At 38.2% G+C, this 26007-nt stretch overlaps 1 protein-coding gene across 1 annotated transcript in view; it reads left to right on the top strand.

Annotated features, from left to right (window-relative positions):
* MYOM1 (myomesin 1) overlaps positions 1-26007 on the top strand; it is a 75617-nt gene that overhangs the window by 26419 nt on the left and 23191 nt on the right. Inside the window, exons 10-24 of the mRNA XM_071554743.1 lie at positions 1376-1517; positions 3675-3874; positions 5484-5540; positions 5914-6038; positions 7578-7761; positions 8743-8917; positions 11143-11264; positions 12195-12212; positions 14103-14299; positions 15040-15166; positions 15895-16079; positions 17059-17173; positions 22450-22606; positions 23454-23560; positions 23682-23726. Coding sequence (XP_071410844.1) covers positions 1376-1517; positions 3675-3874; positions 5484-5540; positions 5914-6038; positions 7578-7761; positions 8743-8917; positions 11143-11264; positions 12195-12212; positions 14103-14299; positions 15040-15166; positions 15895-16079; positions 17059-17173; positions 22450-22606; positions 23454-23560; positions 23682-23726 — 1956 coding nt within the window. The remainder of the gene's footprint in view (positions 1-1375; positions 1518-3674; positions 3875-5483; positions 5541-5913; positions 6039-7577; positions 7762-8742; positions 8918-11142; positions 11265-12194; positions 12213-14102; positions 14300-15039; positions 15167-15894; positions 16080-17058; positions 17174-22449; positions 22607-23453; positions 23561-23681; positions 23727-26007) is intronic.

The raw sequence follows: 26007 nt of genomic DNA, 5'->3' as shown, positions 1-26007 counted from the left end.
AATGCTGGTTGTCCCAGCTATTTCCCAGTCTGTCTTGGAAAGAAATTGTGTTTTCTCATGTTCTATCCATTGGTAAATATGGACAATTAAACCTTTTGTAAAATGATCACTGAAGACATATGCTTATTACTCTTAATTTTCTTAGCATTTTATGATGTTAACTGTATTGTTTACTCTGTATGTTATCACTTTAAAAATGCATCGAGTTACCTGTAATTAGAACCTGGACTCAGCAATTTTGGTGCAGTTTCAAAAGCTCCATGTGATGCAACTTTATCTATAAGAGAAGACAGAGTGTAAAGTATGGCTGTTTTTAGGAAGACTTCTGTTTCACTTAATGAAGTATGTTAAATACTTTTATAAGGCTTATTTTTTTTCCTGAAAGCCAAAAGCATGATAAATAGGGATTACTGTATATTGTAATACAAAATCTTGTAATGCCATGTAATATTAAACCTTATTAAAAAGTCTGAGGTTTAGAAAGAATGTATGAAAATATTTATTAGCAAAATATTGCTTATTCAGGTATATACATCTTAGTCAGGTTTTCTTTTAATGTACCTTACAAATTGACCTTGAGAATAGTTACATGTAATTGTACAAATTGATGATATTCTGGGGAAAAAAACCAGCGTCTCTGATTTGAGTCTTTCACACAATCTTCCTGCAAATGTTATTTTTGTCTACATGAAAATTACACCATCTCACAAATCAGACTCAGTGTAAACAGTAAAATTCCCCAGTGCTCAACACTATGCTGTTTTTTAAAGCTTTAGATAAGATATGTCCAGAAGCTGATGCTGGTGTCAAGGCCCTTTGACACCAGCAGTCCCAGATTTGTGATAAACACTTGAAAGGAACAATATGCTTGTCCTTATGAAGGTCATATTCCACAGTGATAATGTCTGTGTAATATAATTAAATTTCAAAAGGTTTTGATATCTTTGTAGTTTGTAGCTATCAAAATCAAACAATGAAGGACTATGAGTGGTGATAAGATATTTAATGTAATGTTGTTATATCCAATAGGTGAATACTTTTGATTCAACTATTGCCTGGCTGTAAGGCACACTCTACCAAGTTTTTAGTTCAGCTATGTCCCTGGCAGGTCCCTAACTGGAATGCAGGGTACTAATTTTATTTAAAATATCTAGGTGAGTTACATTACAGTATGCTGTAACATACTAATAATTTGTAAATGTGACAAAGAGAAAACAAATACCTAGAAAAACACTGACAATATAAAAGCAAATATTTTTTGGAGCCAGTAATGAAACTTTTTTGGCTCAGTAGGAACACAGTTCAGTCCTTGTAGATTAATAATTTTGAAAGAACTGTGGTTCACATTTTGAAACATATTTCTCTATCCTCATAGATGCTGATGCTGAAATCCCTGGAGCCCCTGGTGCACCACTGGATGTGCAGTGCTTAGATGCCAACAAAGATTATGTCATTGTTTCCTGGAAGCAACCTGCTGTTGATGGAGGAAACCCCATCCTTGGGTATTTCATTGACAGGTCAGTGGTCACGCTGAACCGGAGAATCATATGTCTGCTTATTCTAACTTGAAAAACTAAAAGCATGTTGAAAAACCTGAGATAAAGTAGTCATTTGTTACTTTTATTATTGGTGCTGGCCAGAAGGAAATTACTCTTTTTGTTTTAGGTTGGCTGAGCCTGATGTAACTTTCATGAAAATAATCATATCTTGCTTCACTTAACTGCATAGAAAGGATTCTGCAAGATGCTGCAGAGCTCAGCCCTTCCAGCTGCCTCTGAGGCTTGAGAGGCCTTGACACTTTGCAGTGTTTGGTAGCTTACAGGATCTGCTCCTTCATAAGGCAGCTGTGGCTCCTTCTGTACCAGGACTCTCTTGCCTCTTTCCTAATTGTTGCTATGTACCAGAAAACAAAATAGTGTCTCAGAGGGATTTAGATTTCTTTCTTATATGCTGTTGTTGTCCAAGCTCTTAGATTCACATGCTTCATGCAGATCATGCTTGCTTGTTTTTATCTGCAACAGTAAGAATTGGAAATAATTTTTAAAAATATGAAACCTCCATATGTCACACAGTGGCAGGAGTGTAGAAGCCTGGGATGTAAGAAATTCAGTCAGTACTTGGAGACTTGCAATGATCTTCAGTGCTGGTATTTGTTTGAATTTCTGTAACAGAATACATCATTAGTAATATGGAGTTCCTGTGGGCTTATTCAGATGCATGTAAAAAACACACAAACATTACATATATATACATACACATATATATACACACACATATATATGAAATATGCCACTATGTTACACCATTGTATATACATGCATTGTATATCTGTAAAAAAATGCCATTGGTTTTTGAAAAAATCTAACATTCAAATATAATTTTACTGTTTTGATAATTTTTGAGTGTCAATCTCTGCTGTAAGTATGCTACTCTAGGTCTAAGCTTGGGCTCTTTAATATTCATTGAAAAATCCTGAACAAAAGACAGGACTAGGCTCTGAACAATATATCATTTTAAAACCAGGCTATTGAGGGATGTTAGCACTGAGAGTAACTGCAAGTCAAATGGCATTTTACTTTTTCTCTTGTGTTCACCTCCTTTTTTCTGCATTTGCTCCTAAATTCAAAGCTGTGTTACTGCTCTACAGTGTTTGATCCCACTGAAGATATTTAGGTACCCAAATATTCCATCAAGGTAGCCCCTAACAGCCTTGTATAGTGAGTGGGTGGTCCGAGCCAGCAGGAGTGGTCTGTGCTACTGCTAAAGGCAAAGCGTGGAGATCCGTCACCCCAAGCAGAAACCAGAACCAGAAAACTGCCCTGAGTGGGACAGTAACAATTTCTCACAAGAGATGATTGCATGTACCAAGAAATCTGGGTAAGAACTGTAACATTCATTTGGCAGATGTCTCATATGCAATAAAAAGTCTTTCCCAAGCTAGAAGGTCATGTTTCTGTTGACCACGTTGCTGGATGCTGGGAAACCATCACCGTAGGCTCCTCCAGGCTCCCTGAGCTGAAGTGGCTGCTGATTATCTCTTCCATCAGCTAGAATTCAGCCTCCTGACATGTGTGAGGCTTCACAGCTGTGTGACCAGCACCACCACGCTGGGTCTTGTCATTGCAGTGATTGTTGCTAGCACACCACAGGCTCCCTTAGCAGCCTCAGCAGTCTCCAAAGCAGGGTATGGCTAAGTGCCTGACTTTAACCCCATTCACAGCCATCTCTGTGCTGTGCTGGTCCCAGAACTCACACTGGAGGTCTCCACACCCCATGAAACCCACCATTCTGCTGGATGTACAGTGCAGCACTGTGCAGGAAAGATGAACTAGTAATCTTCTGGCAACTGCAAGAGAGACGTGTATTTCACGTCCCCTCAAGTATGCTAAAGTTGTCACTCCCTAAGCATACTTTGGAGGGTTTAAGCTGTGAAGTGAATTCTGCTCCTGTCCCTCTTCAGGAAAGAAGGGGTGCAGCTGTGAGGGATTTAGTACATGCCCAGACAATACTTCAGCCCTGACGCCTTGGTGCAGCTGCTTTGCTGTATAAAGCTGCTGAGGAGACTGGTGTGGACCAGTCAATGAAGGCAAACAGATGGTGAAGCTGCAAAGGCACGTGGGTGCCTCCAGTTTGTGTTTTTCCATCCCCAGCACTTCTCTTGCTGTATTTTTCAGGTGTGAGGTTGGCACTTCCCACTGGACCCAGTGCAATGAGAATCCCGTGAAGTTTGCTCGTTTTCCTGTCACTGGTCTGATTGAAGGCCGCTCCTACATCTTCCGAGTCCGAGCTGTGAACAAAGCTGGCGTGAGCCTACCATCCCGGGTGTCAGAGCCCGTGGCTGCTCTGGATCCTGCAGACAGAGCCAGGCTTAGAAGTAAGATGTGCTTTTTGGAGGTTGCTTGAGAGGCTTAAGAAGTCCATTAAAAATCAGACTATCAACTCAGAAGCCTTTGAAATCCCGCTAGAGGGAGCAATGCAAAACCAAAATATTCTTTGGAGACAGCTTTGCCAAGAAGAAATCATCTCAGTGCTCTTTGCTTAAAGTGTTCTGTGTGCTGAAATGGCTTTGGCTTGCTGTGGTGCTATGCTCCAGACTTGCAGGAAGAGGGGGGAAAAGGCACAGGAGAGCTGGAGAGATTTACTTTTGTTCAGCCAACAAAACAGCTCAACAGATCCTGTGAATATCCTTTTTCTGAGCCACAGACAAGAGTGGCTGATTCTGTGCTCATGTGACAAAGTCTTGCAATAATATCAGCACAATACCAGGACAGCCCAACAGATCCCAGGCTCTCTGCTTTCAAGTCAGCATTTTACAAGTCAAGGGGATTTCTTCTGTGGCCTTGTCATGTATCAGGCATTTTACTTCCAAGTCCACCTCTCTACCCTTATGCCACAATCATACGCTTAAAATCAATTTCTACTCCTAGTGAAAATCTATTTTTACGTATTTCTGAACATATATATTTAAAATGGTCCAGGGTGAAGGGGTATTATAGGCAAAACTACAGGGCTCCAGAGGTCCCAGCTTGCATGAATTACTGTATACAATGCTGCAAGCTACAGGCTGCAGCCAGATAATCTAGGTTCCCATTCAAGATAAAAACAAAAAGCCAAAGGAAGGAGGCCAGGAAACATTGCACTCCATCACATGTGTGAAACCCTAAATCTGGGGGGCTAAGTCTTCTCAGTGGGCAGCATAGAAGCTTTCTCAGAATACAAAGTCTGGGTTTAGTGGCTTATTTGCATTACACACCTTTTCCCATTGCTCATGATCTTTCCTCTCCACCTGCTCCTTCTCTGCATCTCCACAACAGATCAGCCAACATAATGTGAACAATATGGAGGTGGAGAACAGTGCTTGCAAAAATTATCTCTGACAGTGCATTGACTTGGTTGATAGCTGAATGCATAACTGCAATAATATGATAATGCAGAGCTGCTGAGAGAGCCACCCACATTAAATCAAGTGGATGTGTTGAGTCAGGCTGAGATGCTTCTGTTTGTGACTGTGACCCATGATTTAAAAGCTGGTAATGTGAAGGAAAGTGGTTAAAAAGTGACAAAATGCAGCCTGCAGGAATTTGGCTCTTCCTTTAATATGTGAGCTGTTAAATGAAAGGAATAGAGGATAGAAAATAAAGTTGAAATTAATTCTCTGAAAACGATGAGCTGAGTGAACTAAATAGCTCTGCTTGTCACCTAGGAGACTTCAGTGACATTTCAGGAAGGAATACATGTTTTGGTGGATTAAATTTTCTAGCTGTTTTGATTGCTGAGCTGCTCTCACTATTCAAGCTGGTAAGCCTGAAACTAGCATGGGTAACTAGCTTGCTACATGAATAACAGTCACAGTGTTAACCAAACCCTGAGCTCACAGGGATCTTTCACATGTTAGTTTTGAACCATAAAAGAGTCTATTTTCTCATTGTTTCAGAAGTTCCTGAAGTCTCCCATTTCCATGCTATGTCTGACATTTTTTTCAGGTCACCCTTCTGCTCCTTGGACTGGACAGATTATTGTGACTGAGGAAGAACCTGCAGGTAAACAGCCCTTTTGCCTACAAAATTCTAATGTGAAGCTGGCTGAGTAATTAGAAACACTCTGGGTGAGTTCAGTGGACTTTGGCAGGTGTCCAAAGCTCCTTGTTCTGAGAGTCACTCAACTTTGAATAACTCACAACTTGCTTGTTGGGGTGTGGTTTTATTATTAGGATGTAACAAAAAACAGGCTTAGAATTAAAAGAAGAGCATTTAAAATTGATATTTAGAAGACTTGTAACTCTATGTTTTTAAGAAATACCAGGTTCCAAGGTATATTAATTCTCCTATATTTTAATTATGATACCAATTCTGATAAAAATATGAAGGAATTAAATATGGATTCTCTTTCCTATTCTCCTCCCCTATTCTTCAGAGGGTGTTGTTCCTGGTCCCCCTACTGACCTCCAAGTTATTGAAGCCACCAAGAACTACGTTGTGCTTAGCTGGAAACCTCCTGGACAGAGGGGCCATGAGGGTATCATGTACTTTGTGGAAAAGGTAAAATCAGACAAAATCAAAATTATGCCGCGGCAATCTTTTATATTTCTTTTGCCCTCTCTTCTGTACTTGTTGTTAACTTTCATTTCTGTCTGAGACTTTCAAACTAGGGCCAGGACTGGAACTTCACCAAGATAATTGTTAAACTGTAGATTAAGATAAACTAAGAAGAGAAGAAGAAAAAAACAGGAAAGTAGAGGCAGAATGTGTCACAAAGTGTAATATTCTTTTGTGAATTGTGTTATGCACTTACCTGGAGTAGACAGACTGACAAACTCTCTCTATAATGATAAAGCACAGGGCAAAGTCACATGTTTATATATATGGATCTCAAGTATATATATATATATATAAGATATATAAAACATATACATAAAATTTGTATAAATGAAGCTTGTCTGGTAAGACAGAATGTAAACATTCTGGATGGAAGCATTCTGCAAGAGTTTCTTGGCATCAGCACTTTTTCTTCCAGCTTCCTTTTTATATTTATCCTCTACATTGACTTTCCATTTGCTTCACCAACTCAACAAAGATGACAAAATTTCTTATCTGATTTTCTAGAGCAGAATCAGTTTTAATTTCAGTGTTCTGCTTTCCTGAGGTGTTTTTTCATGGCTGCTAGCCTAGAAAATTGTTCACACCATCACCCTTTTCACTTGTATCTCATGGCTTAGAAACCTTTTTATCAATGCTTTTCCCTATCAGTCTAAGAGGTGTCATCAAGGGAGACATAAATATCTTCCCATTATGTGTTTTTCATCTCTTGTACAAAATCTGCTCTAAATAAATGTTTCACTTAGCAACAGCCTTAGAGAGGGTGAATATATGAATTTTGAGTTTCCACATGAAAAAGCTTTTCAATAACCAATTGCATCCTGGGTACTCAGTACTAATGTCACATAGTCAGAGAACATTCTCCTGAGAATTTGAATCCCTCAGAATCCAGAACCATGCTTGAAATAATACTTAATGTAAATCACAATGAAAATTTAGTCATTAGTATTAGTGGTATAAGTGATCATGGTATGTAGAGTTTCTATCCACAGAAATAAAAACAGTTTACCAATTAATTGCACATGTTAATTTTTTTCTGGAAAATGAGGGTCAGATTCCTTATTCTGGAAGACACGCCAAAAACATCAAGAGTGACACAAGAACATCTAGAAGCAATGTGGTAATGTTAGAGCTTTGATCTTTACATGATGCTGAATGTCTGCAGATCTCATTTTGAAACTGGTCCAGACTGGATGCAGTTATTAATAACATCATATCCTTGTGGTGGAGAGGATTTGACTTTGGTATATAAAACCCAGTAAACTTTTTTAAAGTTTCCTGGAGTAGGTGGACATCTGGAAGATTCATAAGCTTTGAAATATGCTCATTCTTTGGAAAGACAAAAAAAAAAGGGGGGGGGTGTGTCTGTCTGTTCTCCTCAGCAGACATGCATTTGGTGATCTGAGTAGAAAACCTTGTTGGATTAGAAACCGAGCTTTCAGAGACTTTTGTTCCAAGCATGGTTTCTGGGTTTGACTGCAGTGTGTTGCCGGCACAGAGGACTGGCAAAGGGTGAACACAGAGATCCCTGTGAAGTCTCCTCGCTTTGCAGTTTTTGATTTGGCTGAAGGCAAATCCTACTGCTTCCGAGTTCGCTGTTGCAATTCAGCTGGAATTGGTGAACCCTCAGAAGCAACTGGAGCCACTGTAGTGGATGACAAACTCGGTAAGTGTGCGATCATATGTATTAAATGACCTCCATGGTAACTTTTCAGTTTGTGATGTAATTATTTTTCTGTAGGCAAAAAATAATTCAAGTATGAAAAGCAGGGAGTGATTTATTCTTCTTATCTAAAATAATTTTGGTTTGAGTTGTTCAATATTTAATGCATAGTCAAACGACAGATGTAAACCAAGCAAATTAAACTTCAAATAATGATGCCAAGAACTGCAAAGACCTCAAATGGCAAAAGAAAATGAAAACTCAAGGAAGTGCAAAGTGTTTTGTTTTACTTAGAGTCTTTATTGAAAATAAGCCAAGACATCAGCAGAGGTCAGCCTTCCTTGATTGCCAAATGAAACAAAAGTGAAGAATTTAATACTTACATGAATGAAGAGACTATTTGCGCTGGAAGAGAAGCCAAGATGTGCAACACAGTAAAGCATCAGTAGCTACACCTACATACAAAATTTGTTTCCAAACAGCAATGCAGATTTCAATCCAGTTCCCAGATGGTCTCTGTTTGCTTCATATTTCATTCTCAGAGCACTTTGATACAAATGAATTACATTTTTAAGAAGAGTAAAATGTCTCTTCTCAAAAAACACTGTAGATGTGCTTGGCTACTTAATAGGGCATTGGTTGCTGGCTTATCCTATGGGCTGCACAAGATCTTCAATGTGCACCTAACACATTTTACTTTTACAAGGCTCTGAATCACATCTCTGGTGCAGACATTCAGTACAAGGGAATAAACTAAATATAATTTGAAGGAAATGCCCTGAATTGTAGGCAATGGAGAAGTGAGGGATCTCACCACCAGAGGCTTGACCCTACTGATCCTCTCTGTCCTTGAATCAGAAGAGTTTTTTGAAGGTCAAATCTGTACTAGTCATGCTAGTATAATTAAGAATAGAATGTCATCCTTATTTTATTTTTAAGTTTTGACTGACTGGTCACTAATTTACTTCTGCTTCTCTTCCATAGATATTCCCAAAGCTCCTGGCCGTATTATGCCAACTAGGAATACAGACACCTCAGTTGTCGTCACCTGGACAGAGCCCCCAGATGCCAAGGAGCTGGTTGGGTACTACATTGAATCAAGTGTAAATGGATCTGGTCGTTGGGAACCATGCAACAACAATCCAGTAAAAGGCACAAGGTAATGAATTTTAAAGCATGAAAATTATGGTCACCACTTTCTGATCTACTGGACATATATGTGTTCCAGTAACTAGTAGTAGTAGAGTTAGTCTCTCTGTGGTAGCCAGAAGGTTTGAATCATTCTTGCAGGTGAAGTTCATAACAAATTATAAAAACATACTTCAAAATGTGCGTCTTGTCCAAAAAGAAATTATAATCAACCTTATATTAGAAATAATTAGGCAAAGGGGAAAAATATGGACACCGCTAGTGAAGAAAGGAGAAGCAGCTCACCAACTCTAGCTATCGTACAGTTTGATGAAAAACAGTGCAGCGAGGAATGACTGAAGTTACAAATGTGGAAAACTAAACTGCATATGTTTGGAAGCAAAGTGCTTTGTTTTGGAAGACTGCTGTAAGCATTTCTGGATTGTGTATTTAGACTGTCAGGAGTGCATATGGACTGTATCACACTAACAACATTACTTTCTAATTGCTCTTTCCCTCACAATCATCAAGATATTAATGAATACTCTTAAATATTAGGCACAAACTCACATTTCTTACTGATACAAAGCTTGGCTTCTAGTCAGAAAAAATAACCAAGATTTAAAACTTCATAAAATCAGATTTGGGGTTGTTTGAATAAGGACCTAATCTTCAGAGTCTGAAGGAGTAATTGCAGAACTTTGCCTCAAGTGGATTGATGTCAGTATAGAAGCTGTCCCTGCTTGTTGTGACTGATTATGCTGACTTGTACTTACTATCCATGACAACCCTTGTTAAAATTAGTGAGGGTCTGCTAAATTCTTTTGGAGTGGCTTTGTTGTATAGGAGAGCATTGTAAATGCTTAGCATATGAAAAGTACCTAAAACTTCACTTTCTTGAACAATTTTGCTTGTATTTTTGTGCATTTATATTGCAACAGCTTTATGTATCAATATTATATACTGTCATATAGACTTCTATGATTTATATTGTAGTTATATCAAGTATTGGTGAAGTTTCATGCTTCATGCAAAATTTCCTTTGCTTATTTTGAAATATGTGCTCTTTATTCACCTTAGAAATAAAAATATTGTTCTGAGTTACTATATATTGTGATATGACTACACTGCATGGGTTTTATCACTATGACAGAATTTTTAGTCACTATGATACAATATATGATGCAGTCAGGCTGTCTGTTAACTCTTAGTTTTTCTAGTTGAGTCAGTCTCAAAGCATTAGCTGCAGTTCATTCTTTGCATTATGCAGAATATATTAATATTTTGAAATTTATTTTCTGCACACATCTTGGTGAAAGCAAATGATTTCGAAAAGTCTAGTAGAAATTGGCAGGGAAAACTCCACTCTGAAAATTCTGATTGAGGTTTTATTTTTTTCCCCAAAATAAAACTTTGATTTTGTTTTCCATGTTATATTTGCTTCATACACCATTGCATGATGTCAGTGTTGGTAGTACAAGATATGACATTATGAGGTAGAACAAAATCAAAATAATATGCAATAAAATACACTTAAAACATCCATTGAAAAATAAATGTTGTGTTAAATAAAAGTTTAAATTTTCAAACCACAACTTAAATAAATTTTTTCTGTCTTGGAAAATTTTACTTTCAAGGTGGACACAAGAAAAAATTACGAGGTTTTTTTAATGTGACAATGGTAAAATACTTTAATAAAAGGATTTATTTGACTTAGGTTATTGTGTCATGTATAGAAGAAGAAACTGAAATTAAAAAACCATTCAGCTCTTGTACAATGCCCTGTAATTTTTTTGAACACTGCAATTTTTCATTTATGATTGGAAGTGATTTATGGGAGCTTGTGTTACATGTGTCCTTTACTTATGACATTAAAATATCCCATAAGAAGCAAATATAGACCTTATCTCTGCATATTTTCACTTTTCTCCATTAGAAAGTATGGATTTCATATACTAGCAGAAGTAAGGTAGACCCCGTGGTAACACAAAAACTTGTGTAGTCTTAACAAGGAAAGAGTATTGGTAAATGGTATGTCTAAAGAGATATGGGTTTAGACATTATCTTTGTGTGTGAATGAGGTATTTAGATACATTCTGCATCCTCTGACCTTCATATAAGTGACTGGGGTCATAGTTTATCCTTGGTTTTCAGAAGCCAGAATAAATTTTATGGAAGAAACATTTTCTGTTCCCCCTTAAGATTTTAATTTTCTTTATAATCCTTTCTAAGTATTCCTTCTCTGATTTCTTTTAGATTCATTTGCCATGGACTCACCAACGGTGAAAAGTACATTTTCAGAGTAAGAGCTGTTAATGCAGCAGGACTCAGTGAATTTTCACAGGATTCAGAGCCTATAGAGGTGAAAGCAGCCATTGGTAAGCTAGTTTCCATTGCTCTTTTCAGTGGTATGTATGTTGGGTTTTAATTAAGTAAAGATGTTTTCAGCAATTATTTGTAACTAATTGTTTTGTTTTACAGTGTAGTCTACAAATAATAATTTATCCATAGATCTTATGGTCTCACAGCCATAGTTTCACAGACACTGCACTCTTGTAGACTGTTCACCTTCACCACCCAGTCTTCTTCAGGTGTTTCTTGTGAATCACTGTATGAGAGCACTGCCAAGTTCACTTCCTAGGCATGTGAAAAATGGAATGTAATTTTAATCCTGTAATCTGGTATATCACCTGTAATGCACACCGTCCTATATACAGTAAATTTCTAAGAAATTTTTTTCCATACCTAAACCTAATAATCCGTGTAATATGTCTCTTATAAACCTTCTATAACCCTGTGTGTTCTCCCTTTGCTGATGGATTGTTTCTGTTTGCCACTGCCTGAACTAATCCATAAAGATTAATGAGATCATCAGGCTAGAATAAATTGCATGTCTGCAACACCCTCACTCTCACTTTTATCAAAACTGCATACCTCTCAACCTTAGAGCAGAGAGATGTGTCCTAAGGCAATTTTCTGACATCGTCTTGAAAGGATCACAAACGTGACCCGGAAGATCTAATACTAAAATAATTGTAGCAAATTAAGGGTACTATTACCCTTCCATCTTTTTTCTGGTCTGAAAACTAGACATTGTTAAAAAAAGTTATTTGTGAGAAGGGTGAGGGGTATTCAGTACATTTCAAATTTTTGTAAATGCAAGATTAACACCTTGTGCACAAACCCAATGATTTGTCATATTTTGGCTATATTGTTTGCTTTGTGCATTTCTTAATTCTGTTGACTAAATGAAGTAAAAAGAATGTATTCTAATTCAAAATGTCTTTGCTGTTTTCTGGCAATTATAGGGGGAGGATTGCTTCATGGTGTGTGTCCTGAACTGAGTGGTAAAGCTGCTGGACTAACAGACCACACTACCAGCTGGGAAGGCATGCATGAGACCTCCCAGCCTATTTTTGACACAGATGCTTTGCTAAAATGCAATGCTAAATTTAATAGAGACACACTACCCAGTAGCTATGACATACTGGGAAGTACAGGAGACAGTAACATGAGAGAAGTGGTTAAGGATGCTGTCCCATCTGCACCACAAAAAGTTGCTGCTAAGCAGACAAGTAAGTCTCAACATGGGGATCTTTTGACAGTGGAAAAAGTTGCAAAGAAGAAAGATACAGGTGAGAATTAATAAGTAGATTTGGCTGCTTTGGTACATCCACTTTCGACTGCTGTGACCTCTGTTCATCTATGCCTCAAGCAGACGTGCTCTATGGTGATGCATCTTTCATCACATTATTATGTGCTCAACTCTCCATTAAGATCCTTATGCATACAATGGTATTGGAGTCCACTTTACAAACTTAGTGTTTACTGAAAATGAAACATATAAATATGTTTAGTAATTTAATGGCTTGATTGACTACATATTAATGTATGCAAGATACTGTATTATTTCTAAATCACTTCAATAATTTCTTAGGAATCTGGTTACCTACTCTCTGAGTTATATATATATATGGGCAGGAAACAAAATCTGATTATGATGGTCAGCATGAAAATCTCTGTTCTGTTAGGATATGTGAAGATCCCTTGTGGATTTGTGCCTAAACTACAGCTTATTTCTGACACACTCTGTGTGTTGTGTTCTATCTCTGACTGAGAGGAATATGTAAGGAGGAAAGCTTATCAAGTTATAGGCACATGCACAAAATCATATTTTGTTTTCAACACCTAAACACCCATTGTGCCCAAGAAATGTGGGACTTGAATTTCATTTAAGTCCTGGCACCTGGCCAATGAATTGAACTCCTCCCCAGGGCTCTGAAATAAGACTCAAAAGGCTTGTGCAAAATGTTGAACAGGAAACAAAGTAGAGGCACCTGGGGCTAGTTGACACAGATATAAAACATTAAAGACAAAAGGAAACATATATGATGTGGGATTTCCATCCAAAGCAGGACTTCAGAGTCACAAGTAGGGCTTTTCTCTGGTGTGCTATATATTGGGTGTGGGCAAACATTTCCCTACTAGATACAGAAGAAATATAAGAAATTGGGTTGGGATTAAGTAAATGATTTCTGTATTATTAAAAAAAAAAAAAGTAAGAAGGAGGATTATGCCACACATTTTTGAATGTAAGTTCCAGTAACAGACATGTTCCATTTCTGGTCAGTCTACACTGCCTATGGTCATGCTGTCCTCCATTAAGGTAAGACCATATGATGGGTGCAATGATAAAATCTGCACAGTGTGTAAATATAAAAGAAAAAAAGAAACAGATAAAGTCCATTCTTGTGAGAGAAGAATGTGAGACTACTTATAAAAGGAACTACAATGAATATTATATGTGTGAAAAAAGGTTTGCTTTCTGCAAAAGAAAACAATTCATTGCATCTCCAATTTTTTTTTTAATTTTCCTTTAATGTTATTTTCAGTTCCTCATTTTTCACAGTATTAAAGTGAGTCCTGATCACTTGCAATAGAGCTGCAATTGCAACAAGTTCGTTCACTACATATCAGCTTGCTTTTCAAAAACAGGATCCTGTAAGCTAATTTCTACACAGTTTGAACTTCTGCATTTCATTTGTGGAGGCTTTTATCTTGCATTTCTTATTCCAACTTCAGAAACTTCCCTTGAGCACATAAGTATCATCCTAATCGGGAAATGCAGGGTGGGAGACACCTGAATGTGGTAAGTAAAAGCCAGTCTGACAATTAAAATATTACTTCCTACTTACGTGTTATTCACATTGAAACAGCTGCTCCATCTCCACCTTATGACATCGTGGTACTTGAGAGTGTTCGTGACTCGATGGTATTGGGATGGAAACAACCTAAAGTCACTGGTGGAATTGAAATTACTGGCTACTACGTGAACTATCGTGAAGTGGTTGATGGAGTTGCTGGGAACTGGAAGGAGGCCAACATTAAGGCTGTTGCTGAGAGGGCATACAGGGTAAGAGGTAAACTTCTGTTACTGCTGGGAGTGCAGAGAGTATTTGCAAAACAAATCTCAAAGACAGGTTGGGTTGAATTATGGTTCAGTGTTCAGATAGGTGTTCGGAGGCTTTAAAATCCATGATGATAAACTTCTCTGTAAAATTGTTTGTATGCTTACCCGTTAGTCTGGCACCAACTATCCTCTGTAAATTCACTGACATAGTCTGATTTGTAAGTCAGACCCTCACAAGAAATGGCATCCCTACTGGGCTTGGTGGACACACCCCAGTGCTTGCTGGTGCTGGAACCAGCTCTGTGCCAGCTGCTTTTTGTGGCCAGTTCTTGACCCAGTTTAGAGACAGTGCTAGCTACTACCTCGTTGAGCTGCTTTAGAAATGAAAAGCAATGCCAGGACTGCGTTTCACCCCACTGTGAAGACAAATCTTGCCTTAGTGAACTTGCTCTGTACCATGAAACAGACTAAGATGATTATTGAGCAATAACCAGTTTCCTCCCTGACTATCAAAGTGTCTATCAATAGGAAAAGGAGGTTACAACTTGAGTATGCTAAGACCACTCAAATATGCTCCATCACTGACCAGAGGAAAAGCCAAGACAGTTGTCACCTTAAGATGTCAATAATGCTTCCATCTTCAGGCACACTTAAAAGAAAGCTCATGCTCAGTAATTGTCATTGTGACTTTCTTCTAAAGCCTTAATCCAAAGTTAATAAGAACTATCTTATTGATCCTGCAGATTCAAAACCTGAAGGAAAACATGGTGTACCAGTTCCAGGTGGCTGCTGCTAACCTGGCTGGGGTTGGGACACCCTCCCAACCCAGCAAGCCCTTCAAATGTGAAGAGTGGACCATTGCTGTACCCGGTAGGATCCTGAGTGGGACACAGCCCAAGGGTGCTCTGTGATCTACTTTATCTAAGTCCTCAATGCAGTCAGTTTGCAGGGGAGTCAATGGGGCCCTGAAGTTCATGCCTAGGCTTGAATCTCCAGCACTTTGATTTAGTACCTTTACAATGATGCATTACATAATCCCTATTTAATCAGTAGCATTTTACAAGCAGCTTGTATTTTTTTGTTATCTTTCCTTCTTGTTCCACTATTGTGTTTGCCACTTTGCTTTCTAGTTTAAATAGTAGACATAAATACCTGCCAAAGATACAAGGCAGAGAAGAATGACGACTTGTAAACCTTGTCTTAATGTATCACTTCAAGGCCAGATCCCTGGCCTTTTAATGCTCATTGAAATGAATTAAATAACCTTCACTGACTTGAATGGACTTTAGAGCAGTCCTTGAAGCAGGACATTAGCTTAATAATTAATTTATTTCCCAGAGTTTGAAGATTATTTGTCAATTATGTAAGTTCATGAATAATTGATCAAGATACCAGTCTCAACCAATTAGATTGCTTTTTGGACTAGTCTTTTTGATTGGCATGAGTTGTATTTACATCAGGTCTAGATATGATACAGAGGAGCTGTACATTAAGTCAGTTCTGGTGCACCATGGTGTTTGCTTTTGGTCTCAAAAGTCTTATGCATTGGTCCCTTTGAGATTTATTTTAATGTCACAAGTCCAACTTTTACCTTTCAGGGCCACCCCATGATGTCAAATGCACGGAAGTTAGGAAGGACTCTCTGGTTTTACTGTGGAAGGAACCAGTTTATACTGGGCGCAGTCCTGTAGTTGGTTATTATGTTGATATGAAGGAAACTGAAGCAAAGGAGGAACGCTGGAGAAGTGTCAATGAGAAGCCACTTCAAAAGAAATACTTGAAGGTAAATAGCTGAAGATTCAAATACTGGTATAACAGTATAACCTTCAGGAAGTCAGTCTTGGATAGCATCATCCTGCTTAATGTAATACTTAGTAGACTATATTGTGCCAAGGATACACGCATGTCACAACCTGTATAGTTAGACAAGACAGTAACTCAGAACAGAAACCGGTACAACAAGCCTAAAAATAAAAGAAAGCACTGCCAGAACGAAACACATTCATGTAACACAGGAGACATTCCTAATGTCTTTGGTTCAATGGGTATCACTATATTAAAATAGATGGCATGAAACCAGATGTTGTGATAATGTGGCAAGTGAATCTTCCTAATACAAAGTACCCTCGCTTCACATTTCACAGCAAGTTAAACCCAAGCTTTTGGCACTATTATGCTACATTATTTTGTGGAATGACTTCTAAATAAGGGAACATCAGTATCAGTTCTACAGATATGTCTGAAGTAGGTTTGGTATCTGTATGCTTTTCAGAATATTTGGAAGATAACTCACTTGCATGATCCTTTCATATATGTTTTAAAGGAGAATGCACAGGTGATGTAATATCAGTATAACCCATCAAGTCACTGCAATTAAAGCTGTACAATTAAATGCTCTCCTGTTTCTAAATAGATGTGGCTGGCACTTATTACTCTAATAAATTCATTTTTAAAAGCCGGAATTTGTCTGCAGTAAAAGACTGTGATGTTTCAGAGGTCAGTGTACAAAACACCCTGTTCCAAAATCAATGCTCCTTTTGAAAAAAAAGTGATGACAGTAATGACGCTGTCTGAATGTTAGCTATGCACACAAGGAAGGAGCAAGTCATACAATTAGTCATGTCACTCTGGAACTAAAAGAAAAAAAGACAACTTGAAAAAAAGCAAAACAAAACAAGAAAGGAAGTACAACTGTCAGTTATCAAAACTGGTCTTAACAAGCATGGCATTACAATCAGTGTATGTGTATTTGGTTTCGCCAGATCAGTGGCCTAACACAAGGTGTGAGCTACGTGTTCCGTGTGCGAGCAACAAACCAGGCTGGTGTTGGGAAACCATCAGATGTCACAGATGCTGTTGTAGCTGAAACACGACCAGGTTTGTTAGAAATACTTCCTCTTTTTCATCATATTTACACAGGTTCCTGTTTATGTAATGTGTTTATCCAGAGGCTACATGCCAACAACCTGATCTCTCTCAGGTCAAGCTTTTTTACAAAGCAAGATATGAGTTGAGGGTGTTACCTTAGGTTCTTATCTGGTATATTTTAAGGTCAGAACAGATTTTCTTACTGTAACTACAGTTTCAGAAATATAAAGATACAATAAAATGGTAAGATTTGCTTATAGGTAGATGCATAAGCAGAGGACCTAATCAGCTCAACCAAACAATACTACAGATAGGGATTTTGCCCTTCCTATATTAAACCGTGTGCTTATACTTTATCAGTCTCCTTTTCTTAGGTAATATGCCTCAGGAAAGGGTAAAAGAAATTACTTATTTTCCTTGTTCTTTAAAATTAAGTCTTTAAAAGCGCAATGAAGTCACTTAGGAGACCCTTTTAGTAGGAATTCAAGTGAAACTCTTTGCTAGAGTCATATTTGAGCAGTTGCTGCAGCATGTGTGTAATGACAGGACATACAGGAACCAGTGCAGAGGCAGAATGTCCAAACCTGGAACTTCAGAAAATCCCTGGGTTTTATTTAGCAATACAAGTAACATGGATGACTGTGGTCAGAGACAACAACTTTTTGTCATTAACAGAAAACACAAGCAAGGGCTTGTGGCTCAGTGTCTTGGGTTGAGCCGGCAAAATGCCAACTGCCCAATACAGAGTCAGCTTCCCTCCCTCCGGCTAAGAAAAGGGAGAAAGGAAAAAAAACTTCAAACTAGGCTTATGCTTAAACTAACTATATATATTCATACAGAAAAGAGAAAAATTAAACTACAATATAACACACACACAAGTTAGAAATTATAAGAAATAACTTCCCACTCCCCATCGAAAAGAGATTCTATCACTCTAGATCTATAAGCACCCTAAAAGACACCCAGCAAGAAACAGAAAGTACAACAACAAAATATTTCTACTTCCCTGAATTAAAAAAAAAAATGCAAGTAGCGGCAGCCACAGCAAAGCCCACTTCAGCAGGACAGCTGCAATGTGTCCTGCCTTTACTTCGGCCATGATGGAACTGAGTGAATAACTCCCACTCCTGCACTCATATCTTAGGTTTGTGTCATCTGATATGAAATATCTCTTTGGTTACTTAGTCAGGTGATACCTGTCCCTCCCAATCCACGATTCTCCAAGTCTGCCAATCTGAGGCCTAGCTAAAACCACCACACTCAGTCATCTATAGATCATTTTAGAAGTGCAAGGTTCTACAAGGTGCAAGAATGAATTCCCAGATATTTTAACCAAATCTAGTACAAGGTTAGTATGCTGTAAGAAAGTACAGGGGTACAACCCAACCTGGATCTACCATAAACCCTCTTTTCCTCTGAAAAATTCCCTTCCTGCTCCTGCAGACTCTCATATCTGATCTACCTGGGGAGGTTTCTAAGAATAAGAAGGAGGGCAGGCAGTGGGCAGACAGGACAGCATGGAGGCTGGGGACAGCCGGACATAGGGAATATGAGTAGCAGTGCAGGGGCACAGGTAGAGTAGGTGTCTATCTGGTCAAACTGCTGCCTGCTCTGCCTGCACAGTAAGGCTGATGGCTACTCCTGCCTGGAGAAATAGGCAGGATTTATTTGGGATGCTATTGACTGTGAGGTGTTGTGAGGCTTTGAGCAGACATCACTGGCAATCACCTGATCCTATTCCCATCCTGGATATCTTGGGAGCATTTCCCTGGGAACTTTTTCCTGGTTTTGACCCCAGGTCCATTTTTACATCTTCTGTTTGCACAGCAGCACTAGCCCAGCTCTCCAGATGCCTGGTCCTTATGACCAGAGCAGCAAAAATTCTAACAAGTATTGAATTAGGTCTCGGTGAGGCTGTAAGTCAAGAAAGTCTGAGAAAAGAGGTCTGAAGCTGGGGGTGTAAAAGAACTGGAAAACTCAACTGGAGAGATTGGGGTGGGAAGAAGGTACTTGAATGAGTAGACGGTCAATTGAAAACATGTAAGATTGGGATACAAGGAACAAAAATAGGCCAAGTGTGTGAGTAAAAAGGGTTTGGAACAGGATCTTTGAAAAATACAGGAATCATAATTTTAAACCTACAAGCTGCTGAAGCACCAGGGCTATTTATTCTATTTATTCTTATGTACAGCAACCACTTCTAAAAAGAGCGTCAAACCACTATTAGTACAACTTTTGGCTTTGCTAATCCGCTTTCACTGAGGATCAATATCTATGTGTCATACTGTTGATAGAAAGTTGTGATGATAACAACCTTCAAGTGTACTAAATAAAGATTGGCCATGTCATGCCAATTAAAAAAAAATAATAACATGAACTCTCATGAAGATGACCATCATGTTAAAAAAAAATGGATCTCGTTTTCAGTGTTCACTCAAATGAGGTCCACCTGGCAATATGAACTTTAGCAGAACATTTTGTTTACAGACTTCACCATTAGAGAAGGAAGGGTCATAGGGATAATGTCTGAGAGATCCCTGGAAAGTGAGGATTTGGCCCAGTGAAATCTCAGGGAAGCTGAAAATTATTTACTTGTGCAAATGTACCTGACCCATATTTTGAGCTGAGATCTGCTGGTACAGCATCCACCAAACTAAGCTTCTCAAAAGTATTAAGAAAGTACATAAAGCTTATTAAAAACAATTACTTCAGAAAGCTGTCTCTGGGTCCGGCTTCCCACTTTCCCACTCAAAGCACACAGATCTCAAAAACAATCACATAATTTTTTAAAAATTACCACAAGTCCTTTGGTATTGCCCAATGAATGATGCCTTTATTATCATCCTGATTGGAGAAAAAACATTGTCAGGTATCTCTAGACAATTCCTCCTGGAATGCTACTTTTGGCAAATGTGTAAAATTGCAAGACAACTGAGTTTTCTAATCAAAGAATGTAAACAAATAATATCCTGAATGAAGATACTTGCTTTCATACAAATGTTAGCAGTTATCATTATCCAATGAAAAGCATAAATGTAATGATGAGATACTTTGCATCCACCTTCTTTTCTTTGAAAATGATATTTAGATTTTACAGTTATCTTCTAAAATTAAATGGAAAACACCAACCTCATAAACAAACACCAGTCCAGCATACTTTTGAACTGTAACTTTGTCTTTTGCTTAAAGTACTTTGCTGTGTGTATCCCACAAGAAGCAGGGGAAAGCCAAGAGCAATCTGCAACTCTTCCCCATTGCTGCCCTTAGTCCTGGTGTATTGGTACAAATTAAAATTAGATCTTGATCCTGCGTCAGTCACTTGGGAAGGGCTTGATAGGAATGAAACCCTGTCACATTCAACTTTTCTAACTATATTCAAAATTATGCCATTAGCTGCAGTGTTTTGAAGATGTCTATGTTCATGTTACTTTGCAATAAAATGCTCAGATTAATGGAGATTTAATAGGACATCAAGTATTTTATTTCTTATTATGACTTTAGGAGAAGCTCTGAATGGTATGATGGAACCACCAACCTATCTAGAGGAAGGAAATTAAGACTACTAGTACTATGGCAGCTTCTTTGGCTCCACTTTTTAGGATAGGTGGAGAGAGGTATCCAGATGTGGTCAGTAATTTAGACAGGGTTTGGTTGGTTGGTTGGTTTTTTCTCATATAAATATCAAAAGTAAATTTCATCATCACTTCTGGAAATATATACTACATGTTGTTATAATAATAAGAATATTTAAAAACAAATATAAAGGATTCTGTTATTCAAATGAACCCTATGGCTGTAATTCTTTGCATGTCACATAAAATGCCATCAAAAGATTCATGTGCTAATGGCCAAAGACCTACTGGAAACTAAACACTAATGAAACTTCAAGAGATGAATTTTGCATGTAATAAATTAAATTATAAGAAAAATTGCAAATATGCTGCTGCCTAATAAAATATTTCTAGACTTTAGACTTCATTTATCATATATTGGTATTTAATGTGCTTCACTACCACAAAGGCTGGTAAACAACAGTACTAAAATGTGAATATTAATCTCATCTTTCATTGAACACTTATGGCAAATGATAAAGGCTAAGAAGGCTGCATGTACACAAATTGTCATTACAGGAGCTGCTTGCAGTGCTGGAAAAGTTCATTGTATTAGGATGATCAAACACAGAAATCTTCTTGTATGCTTGAGGGTTATTAAGAATTATACTGAAAATAAAACATTTAATCTCAATGTCAGGAATAAGGCTCTTGCCTTTAAGGTACAATACTTTGTGGAGAAAGTATGTCATTAGCATTCTGGGCAGCCCAGAATTGTCTTAGCCGAAGTAGGATATGAGTGCCCTATTCAGATGTGAGATCCAGCTCAGAGCTGTTCAGAAAAGGAGGCTGGATGTCCTTCAGCACCTCTCGAAGCACATGCTCTCCCAGACATTCTCAGAGAAGTTGTTGAAATGAACGTTCACGCCACAGATGACGAGCTCGCCAAGTCACCCAAATCCCAGATGAAATTCCCTCAGCTTCACTGGGGTGCAAGGGAGCAGGATAGAGGGCCTTTTAAAAGACAAACTGGGTCACTACATCCAGCTCAAGGACTGTAGGTACTGGCAAAACAGGGTGGGCGACTTAAGCAGCTAATTGCAAATATTCCCTCCCTTTGAGGGCCCAGGATTAATGGTGCAGACGGCAGGGCCGGATGCCAAGAACAGCAATTAAACCAACCTCCTGAAGCAAATCCAGTGTCACTGAAAATGTGCCTCGGTCACACAAGTGTGCGCTGCTGGGGCGACTCAGCTGCTTCCTCTTCTGCCTCCTGTACAACTTTAGATGCCTATATTTGCACACGTTATTGCCTTTATAGCTGTTATCTTATTAGGGAATAGGAAATTCATGCTGCATAATGAAAGCTCTAACTACCTCCCCTCATGAAAAATATTTCTATGTAATATTTCAAACATTTAGTGGATTTAGGGGCTTGCTTTTTTTCCCCCTTCAGGTTTTTTCATAGCAAATATCATAACTCTCAAGTGTTATATGAGCTTATATTAGCTTAGATGCTTAGACTTGCTCAAATAAATCAGTTGACTTATGATGTTCTTTAATATTTGGATTGGAAAAAGAATTATTGCTGCCAGTAAGTGCAGCAATTTATGTGCCAGCTGCAAAAATGTCAAGGATCTGCTTAATCTACCCTGTGAATGATATCTATATATATACATATCTGTATCTGTGGCTTCTCTGTGAAACTGGAATTGCCTTCTTTGTCTCTTTAAGGAACCAAGGAAGTGGTGGTTGATGTAGATGACAATGGAGTCATTTCCTTGAACTTCGAATGTGATCAAATGTCTCCAGACTCTAAGTTTATTTGGTCCAAGAATTATGAGCCCATTGAGGATGACTCTCGACTGAACATTGATACCAAAGGCGGAAAGTAAGTACCCCTGGGGGTAGCAGTAGTCTCACGTTTGAGAGACAGTCACAGAAATCCATCCTTTTGATGTATGACCTCACTAAGAGCTAAACCCACCTTTGTTACTTAAAGGCTACTTCCTGAGTATGCTGTTCTCCTGCAAGTGTATACACAGATCATTCAGAAATTATAGCTGACACAGAATGAGTCAGGCCTCTTCTTCAGAGAATTTAGTTATGTTTAGGCATGGGGAGGGAAAATCTGTGCTCTGTCATCTTGCAACTTATCAATAGAAGCAGATGATGATGATGATTGCTATTATTTTAAATCTCCAAATAATAAAATTATCTGGCTGCTTGCAAAATGCTTTTGCCATGTAACACAGCCATAATCTTTGGAGCTGCTGCCATAAGCAGGGCTTTCTTCTGATGGCATCACCATGGTCTGTTTAGCAACTTACATAATGGTCTTCAAGCCTACTCTGCTTTTTCAGCCTTTTCACAGAGAAAGGCGTAGCAAATGTACAGGTTCAGCTCTTGAAGGGCCTGTGTGCTCTTCTAGTGATAAAGAAGCAATACTGAAAGAAATGGTGGCTAATCATAGTCATGGTGTTGCATATGGAAACTGGATTGACTTGTACTGACAGAATCCTTCTCAACAACACTCTCTTCTTTTGGTGCTATCTCCTTTTGTAACACATATGGTAAGACCTACTCTGGTTTATAGTCACCAGAGCCATGCATTTGCCTGTTCAGTCAGAACAAAAGCTAATACTAGACTATTTTTATCAGGTGCTGTAGACGTAAAAGAAGGGTTTGATTCAGACTGATCTTACCATTTTATCAAAGTGCTTTCTTTTCTCCTAAAGGTCAAAAGCTTCCTTTAAGAATCTTGGAGAAGATGATTTGGGAATTTACTCTTGTATTGTTACAGACACAGATGGAGTTTCATCAAGTTATACAATTGATGAGGAAGGTAGACACATTGCCTATTAAGCATGCCTGGTTTGCTTTCACATCTGTTTTTCCCCACTGCTGTGTCTCTCAGATCCATAAGGCAGGCACACCTCATATTATTTCTCTAATGTCTTTTGCAGAAATGAAACGTCTGCTTGCTCTGAGCCACGAACGCCAATTCCCAAGTAAGTGTATCCCATGTCCATAGGGGAGAGTTTTATATGCATTGTACTATCACAAACTTGATGTAGTTGAAGATGTCCCTGCGCATTGCAGGGAGGAGTTGGACTTTAAAGGTCCCTTCCAACACAAACCAATCTAAAATTCTATGATCAAAAAGCTCCTGCCACCATCAGGTAGGGAGGTCACTACAATAATTTCAAGTGAAAGTGGTTTTGAATTGAAAAATCTAAGATTCCTTTATTATTTTTCTCTTTGTTTCAGTACATTTATGTATTATTGATATTCTTCCCAATTTGTTGCAGGCTACTGGTCTAGGCCTATAATAAGTCTATGTAACAGCTGGAAAATAAGCATCACATTGGCTTTGTTTGTTTTGAAGAACAGACTTTTATACTCACTCAGTATACCTAACTCAGTATAAAAACTAGAATTTGAAAAATTATCTAGCTTTTCTCCACTGAAGTTAACATAAGTTAATATTAACAAAGCAGACAAGTGTAGTAAACTCAGCTGAAATTATATATATATACACAGAATTTTCCCACTGAAATTCATTCCCTCCCTTCTTCCTGTAGCACTTGGCAATATGAACATTCTTCCTGCTGCTTAGGATGGTATTTTTGTCAACTCCACAGTCCTCACATACCTTTATGATATTCTGGTAGTAGCAAAAATCAGCTATTTTCATTTGAGTGGAACTTGAATAAATAGGGAAAAAATTTGGATTGTATAATGAATTCTATTGCACACAATGAAATGAGACTTAAACATGTTTCGTCTTCTCCCATTACATTCTCTTCATTTCACTTCAAGGCCCTGAAGCTCTTGTTTTAACATCTTCATCTTTATGTATGTGCGTCTGGCACCTCTTCCAACTCAGCCCACATCGCACCTCTCAGCCCAGTCAAAACTTGGCTAAAGAAATGGCCTGTCTTTTTGCCCGCATCACCTCTCTTTCTCATTTTCTTCTGCATGTTTTTCATATCAGCTCTACTCTTCTCAACACATTGTATCACCTTTTGATGGGTTAATAACAGCCCAAACATCCCCTTGTTTATTCCTGCTCCTCCCAAATATTTCCTCCTAATTATATTTTCACGCTGAAAGTTGGTCATCACAAAAACTGGTTGCATGACCTTACTTGCCCTGTCTCTTCTCTTCTGAGGGCTCTTCCATGCTTTGTGTTCACAACTAATATCACAAAATAAGCTACTCAGATCATATGATCTTTTTTTTGCACTATATTAGGTAACAGAACACTTCTAGTTGTGCATGAGCTTCCAGAAAACACGGACAAAAGGGAGATCACTGCAGAAAGTATCTTTAAGAAGGAAATTGTCTTACTTGCTTTGGCCACTCCAGGCCATGTAGACATTGAAAACAAAACAAACAAACAAACAAAAATATATATGAATCTATATATGTATTACAAATAGGGATTGAGATTCAGCTGACTATGGCTATGAGGTTAGAAAAATAATAATGAGCTTCTATGGATCAGTATGAAATTTTAGTCATATCTGCAGATAATCTGTTTGAGGATTATCCAAATTCTTAAAAATTCTAAAAAAACCCAAAACCAGTTGCTAGGAACTTCTGATTCAACATGAGCTCTTTTATGTTGCTTTGTATGTACTTCTGAACAGCAATTAATGGTAACTTCTGCTTAGAAACACCTGTGGCCAGTAACTCCATGGGAAAACAGGTTGTTTGAACAATGCACACTTATAAAATGCAAAAATGTGTGGGTGCAATAGTGTGTTGGTGCTAGGTAAAAATAAATTCTTCTAACTCTTCAACTGAGCAACTGCCTGAGGACTCTGTGTCAAGTGCTGACAGTAATTTGTGATGCTACACAAATAGGATGTAAAGCCTTGTAAGCATGATGGCTGGAAAATGGCTAAAGTAGCTGTCAGTTGGTGCATATGGAAATATTTTAAAATAAGACTTTTGCTTGTGGCAGACTGTGATGCAGATTTGTCCAGTTCCTTTGGGCTGAGGAGCAAACAGCCTTTCCCTCAAAAAAAAAAAAAAAGGAATCCCTTTGCATCCTTTCAGCCCTTTATTTAACAGCTTCTGAGATACTTTCCTCTCTTCCATGTTAGACTAAGCTATTCTTAGTTAATTACAGGCAAGACAAGTGGGGGTTTAAAATTGCTGTAGAGCTGACAGTGAGAAAAAAGCAGTGCAGCCTGATGTCTATTCACACTCCCACTTGCTTCCTGTAGCATTCCAGTTGCTTTGTTTTGAGAAATTATGCAAGCCCTGAGATTACTTCTGTTT

This window comes from Pithys albifrons, chromosome 4, assembly GCF_047495875.1.
Source record: "Pithys albifrons albifrons isolate INPA30051 chromosome 4, PitAlb_v1, whole genome shotgun sequence".
NCBI lineage: Eukaryota > Metazoa > Chordata > Aves > Passeriformes > Thamnophilidae > Pithys > Pithys albifrons.
Note: the sequence above shows the minus strand (reverse complement) of the source record. Positions and strands in the feature narration are given on the sequence as shown.